The 6000-nt window shown below is 43.7% G+C and overlaps 1 protein-coding gene across 7 annotated transcripts in view; it reads left to right on the top strand.

The window, feature by feature from the left end:
• LOC139499358 (uncharacterized) overlaps nucleotides 1-5284 on the top strand; it is a 30743-nt gene extending 25459 nt beyond the window's left edge. For 5 of the 7 annotated variants that reach the window (XM_071288041.1, XM_071288040.1, XM_071288043.1 and 2 more), the window contains exons 3-4: nucleotides 762-909; nucleotides 4500-5284. In XM_071288041.1, coding sequence (XP_071144142.1) covers nucleotides 762-909; nucleotides 4500-4609 — 258 coding nt within the window. In that variant the 3' untranslated portion in view covers nucleotides 4610-5284. Of the gene's footprint in view, nucleotides 1-761; nucleotides 1844-3216; nucleotides 3426-4499 lie in introns of those variants that run through there. The other 2 variants (XR_011658166.1, XR_011658165.1) reach the window with 1 other exon arrangement.
• The last annotated feature ends 716 nt before the right edge of the window (nucleotides 5285-6000 follow it).

Consider the following 6000-nt stretch of genomic DNA (forward strand, 5'->3'; position numbering starts at 1 on the left):
TCGAGGTGGTCCCATTTTATCACCCTTCAGATACAATGAGATAGTCCCGTGTGCCAACCTTATGGATTGGTCAATCTGGTTCTATGTGCCCACTTTTAGGATTGTCGATCTGGTCCCATGTGCTCATCATATTTGATTGGTTTGGATGGTCCCTTGTGCCCACCATATTTGATTGGTCGATTTGGTCCCATGTGCTCATCATATTTGATAGGTCGAGATGGTTCCATGTGTCAACTTTTTGGATTCGCAATGTCATTTCATTTTTTTTTCAAAGTAATAACTGACCGTTTTAAAAACAGTACCGTAACCGTCGAAAAAAATAAAAAAACGTCTTATGAAATATTTTTAATTTTGATTACGGCCCCTTTTTGCACATCTTACTCCTCATGTATTTACGTTGCGTTTACTATCTATGTTTGTTCTGATTGAGCGTTCCTACCGAAGGTTTATTTGAGCGTTCCTACTGAAGGTTTATTTGTGCGTTCCTACCGAAGGTTTATTTGTGCGTTCCTACCGAAGGTTTATTTGAGCGTTCCTACTGAAGGTTTATTTGAGCGTTCCTACCGCAGGTTTATTTGTGCGTTCCTACACAGCGGACGGTTGATTTCAGAAAAGCGCTTTGGGCGCACTAATTGTATACAGTATTTATTTCAATATTCAACGTATTTTTCTTGTGATTTCTCAGTACAAGGGAAAAAATCATAGTCATCTGTGGCACAAATATTCTCATAGAAACATTTTAATTATTTCCTGCTTTGTAGGTTGGACTTCGAGCTCAAGACAAAGTACTCCTGTCACAATTAAAACGTTGCCATGACACCATAGAAGATCTAAAGAAACAACGATCTCAGAATCCCCATAGCGAAGACGACGAGGAAGACGGCCACTGGGAGGACTGGGAAATAGCAGGTAAGGCAACCATCCGGGTCCCGAACACAAAAACGGCCACTGGGAGGACTAGCTGGGAAATAGCAGGTAAGGAAACCATCCGGGTCCCGAACACAAAGACGGCCACTGGGAGGACTGGGAAATAGCAGGTAAGGCAACCATCCTGGTCCCGAACACAAAGAGGGCCTTTAGGAGGACTGGGAAATAGCAGGTAAGGCAACCATTCGGGTCCTGAACACAAAGAGGGCCTTTAGGAGGACTGGGAAATTGCAGGTAAGGAAACCATCCGGGTCCCGAACACAAAGACGGCCACTGGGAGGACTGGGAAATAGCAGATAAGGCAACCATCCTGGTCCCGAACACAAAGAGGGCCTTTAGGAGGACTGGGAAATAGCAGGTAAGGCAACCATTCGGGTCCTGAACACAAAGAGGGCCTTTAGGAGGACTGGGAAATTGCAGGTAAGGCAACCATCCGGGTCCCGAACACAAAGACGGCCACTGGGAGGACTGGGAAATAGCAGGTAAGGAAACCATCCGGGTCCCGAACACAAAAACGGCCACTGGGAGGACTGGGAAATAGCAGGTAAGGAAACCATCCGGGTCCCGAACACAAAGACGGCCTCTGGGAGGACTGGGAAACAGCAGGTAAGGCAACCATCCGGGTCCCGAACACAAAGAGGGCCTTTAGGAGGACTGGGAAATAGCAGGTAAGGCAACCATCCGGGTCCCGAACACAAAGAGGGCCTTTAGGAGGACTGGGAAATTGCAGGTAAGGCAACCATCCGGGTCCCGAACACAAAGAGGGCCTTTAGGAGGACTGGGAAATTGCAGGTAAGGCAACCATCCGGGTCCCGAACACAAAGACGGCCACTGGGAGGACTGGGAAATAGCAGGTAAGGCAACCATTCGGGTCCTGAACACAAAGAGGGCCTTTAGGAGGACTGGGAAATTGCAGGTAAGGCAACCATCCGGGTCCCGAACACAAAGACGGCCACTGGGAGGACTGGGAAATAGCAGGTAAGGCAACCATCCTGGTCCCGAACACAAAGAGGGCCTTTAGGAGGACTGGGAAATAGCAGGTAAGGCAACCATTCGGGTCCTGAACACAAAGAGGGCCTTTAGGAGGACTGGGAAATTGCAGGTAAGGCAACCATCCGGGTCCCGAACACAAAGACGGCCACTGGGAGGACTGGGAAATAGCAGGTAATGAAACCATCCGGGTCCCGAACACAAAAACGGCCACTGGGAGGACTGGGAAATAGCAGGTAAGGAAACCATCCGGGTCCCGAACACAAAGACGGCCTCTGGGAGGACTGGGAAACAGCAGGTAAGGCAACCATCCGGGTCCCGAACACAAAGAGGGCCTTTAGGAGGACTGGGAAATAGCAGGTAAGGCAACCATCCGGGTCCCGAACACAAAGAGGGCCTTTAGGAGGACTGGGAAATAGCAGGTAAGGCAACCATTCGGGTCCTGAACACAAAGAGGGCCTTTAGGAGGACTGGGAAATTGCAGGTAAGGCAACCATCCGGGTCCCGAACACAAAGACGGCCACTGGGAGGACTGGGAAATAGCAGGTAAGGCAACCATCCTGGTCCCGAACACAAAGAGGGCCTTTAGGAGGACTGGGAAATAGCAGGTAAGGCAACCATTCGGGTCCTGAACACAAAGAGGGCCTTTAGGAGGACTGGGAAATTGCAGGTAAGGCAACCATCCGGGTCCCGAACACAAAGACGGCCACTGGGAGGACTGGGAAATAGCAGGTAAGGAAACCATCCGGGTCCCGAACACAAAAACGGCCACTGGGAGGACTGGGAAATAGCAGGTAAGGAAACCATCCGGGTCCCGAACACAAAGACGGCCTCTGGGAGGACTGGGAAACAGCAGGTAAGGCAACCATCCGGGTCCCGAACACAAAGAGGGCCTTTAGGAGGACTGGGAAATAGCAGGTAAGGCAACCATCCGGGTCCCGAACACAAAGAGGGCCTTTAGGAGGACTGAGAAATTGCAGGTAAGGCAACCATCCGGGTCCCGAACACAAAGAGGGCCTTTAGGAGGACTGGGAAATTGCAGGTAAGGCAACCATCCGGGTCCCGAACACAAAAACGGCCACCGGGAGGACTGGGAAATAGCAGGTAAGGAAACCATCCGGGCCCCGAACACAAAAACGGCCACATGGAGGACTGGGAAATAGCAGGTAAGGAAACCATCCAGGTCCCGAACACAACGACGGCCTCTTGGAGGTCTTACAAATTGCAGGGAAGGCAACCACTCGCCCCCCCCCCCCCCCCAAAAAAAAAGGTGACCACTGGGAGGACGGGGAAATGCAGATAAGACGACCACCAGGGCCCAAAAACAAAGAGGGCCACTGTAAGGACTTGGAAATTGCAGGTTAGACAACCACCCGGGCCCAAAAAACAAAAAAAGGCCTAGGGAAAGAAATTGAATAATGAAAAAACCAACACCCGGCCCAAACAGCAAGTGTAGAGGACCTGAATAAGGATGGAGAATAAAGAAAATAGGGCTAGCAAAGAAGAAATTAAATAATGAAAACAATTCCCCGGGGCATAACGACCACTCTAAGGGTGTCTAAAAAGGATTAGAGAAAAGAAAAAAAGAGCTGACAAAAGATTGATATAAAATAATGAAAACACAAACACCTGGCCCTAACGACCACTGGGGTTAGAGAAAAGAGAAAATAGGCCCTAGTAACGGATTGAAACTAATAACGAAAAGACGAACCACCAAGGCCCATTTAAAGAGTGTATTGGTAGGGTTTTACATAAAAGAGAAAATAGAGCTCTCAAAATTAAAACTAATCCCCATAGCAAAATTGAAAAGGAAGAGAGAAGACTGGGAAATTGCAGGTAAGACAACAACCCGGGCCAAAATAAAACATGATGAGGTTGAAGAAAATAAAAATAGGACAGGCAAAGGATTGACATTAAATAATGACTACCCGAGCCTAATGATCAGTGTATGGGGGTCTACATAGGGTTAAAGAAAGGAGAAATAGGAACAGCGAAAGATTGACATTAAATATCGAAAACACAACCACCCGGTCCCAACAAGTTAGAGAATGTCTAGATAGTGATTTACATAAAAGAGAAAATAGGACTAGCGAATTTAAACAAAATCCCCATAGCGAAGACACGACAACCACCGGGTCTTGCAAAACAAAGAGGGTCTAGTTGTGGTAAGAGAAAAGAGAAAAAAAGGACTAGCAAAACAAAGAGGGTCTAGTTGTGGTAAGAGAAAAGAGAAAAAAGGACTAGCAAAGCATTGACATTAAATATAAAAACACGAACACCAGGACGTCTTAACGACCACTGTAAGAGGGTCTACATGGGACTAGAGAAAGAACACCAGGACGTCTTAACGACCACTGTAAGAGGGTCTACATGGGGCTAGAGAAAATAGAAATGAGAACGTAATTTTCTCAGATAATTATTACTGGTTACATATGTTGGGGGTTAATCATTTTGTCTAATTCTATGCATGACACGATAAGAGGAACTTCCTGAATAATTATCCTGTCTTAAGATATGCCTTACTTACTGGTTAAATCATCCTGCATAAAAGATAATACAAAACTTTTCTTTTTCTTTTTCAGAATTTGAAAAGAGGTATGCTGAAAACCCCGAATTAGCAGAAGACTTGTTTAATTTGAAAGCAAAGAAAACTGGTACCCCAATCAAGCAAGATATTGAGGCAGCTCTCTGAACACGTTAACGCCAGTTAATAACATCCAAAGACTACGCATGCGCAAACTAGAAATCTTAAATTCATCCAGGTTACCTGCCTGTTTCATCTTGCGTTTTTTTAATCGTTGCTGCAAAGACTTTCGTGAAATGATGAGAACGATGTTCAAGTGGAAAGTAATAGTGCGATTTGAAATAAGAAAATATACTTGACACTTTTTAAACAAACGTTATTTACAAAATTGTTTAATATTTGATTTACCAAGGGTACAAACGAGGTCTTGAATTGATTATTAAACTGAAAAAGAAAGAAATGAAATCCACTGTTTATAGATGAGCCGGGAAAACAATTACTTTTGAGTTGGATGAAGAATATAACAGATTTTGAATATGTGTGTTCAGAGTCTAGATAAGAAAAGTGATGTGTGTGTTTATGTACATTCAAACGATGAATAATTGTAAGAATACATTGAAGAGTTGTAAGAACACATCGTTCTCTCTCAGCAATTATCCCCTGTGCCAAATATGCATCACTAATGAAAAAATCAAAATGTTCAATTTTTGCTTCAATATTGTGAAATATTGGGCTTTTGTTGTTGTTGTTGTTTTTATTTTATAATTTTGTTGGATTAACAGCCAATGTGATTCATATTGTTAAATTCCAGAATGCTTTAATAAAATGCTTTATGTTAACTGATTGGTATTTCGACTTTCAATATATGACAAAGAATTGAGAATTGATGCAGGGAATGTTTTAAAGATAAAGGTAAAGATAAAGATATTTTATTTCCTAATCATAGGGCTCATCACTAAACAAGCATGTAATCACATAAAGTAAAAATAAAAAGCCTTTCTCTCCCACTCGCATACACTCACACATACAACTATCGTTCTGATTAAGGATGATCGATTTAACAGTACAACATGTAAATGAAAAATAAAGTACAGATAAAAATAGGCCACATTGGGTCTTCAACGTACAGAAACAAATCCTCCGCCGAAGGTTGGTTTCAGCAGGCACTATAACAATAATGTATACTAGTTCAGAGAAATGGACGCCACACTATAACAATAATGTATACTAGTTCAGAGAAATGGACGCCACACTATAACAATAATGTATACTAGTTCAGAGAAATGGACGCCACACTATAACAATAATGTATACTAGTTCAGAGAAATGGACGCCACACTACAACAATAATGTATACAAGTTCAGAGAAGTGGACGCCACACTATAACAATAATGTATACTAGTTCAGAGAAATGGATGCCACACTATAACAATAATGTATACTAGTTCAGAGAAATGGACGCCACACTATAACAATGATGTATACTAGTTCAGAGAAATGGACGCCACACTATAACAATAATGTATACTAGTTCAGAGAAATGGACGCCACACTACAA

This window comes from Mytilus edulis, chromosome 12, assembly GCF_963676685.1.
Source record: "Mytilus edulis chromosome 12, xbMytEdul2.2, whole genome shotgun sequence".
In the NCBI taxonomy this organism is placed as follows: domain Eukaryota; kingdom Metazoa; phylum Mollusca; class Bivalvia; order Mytilida; family Mytilidae; genus Mytilus; species Mytilus edulis.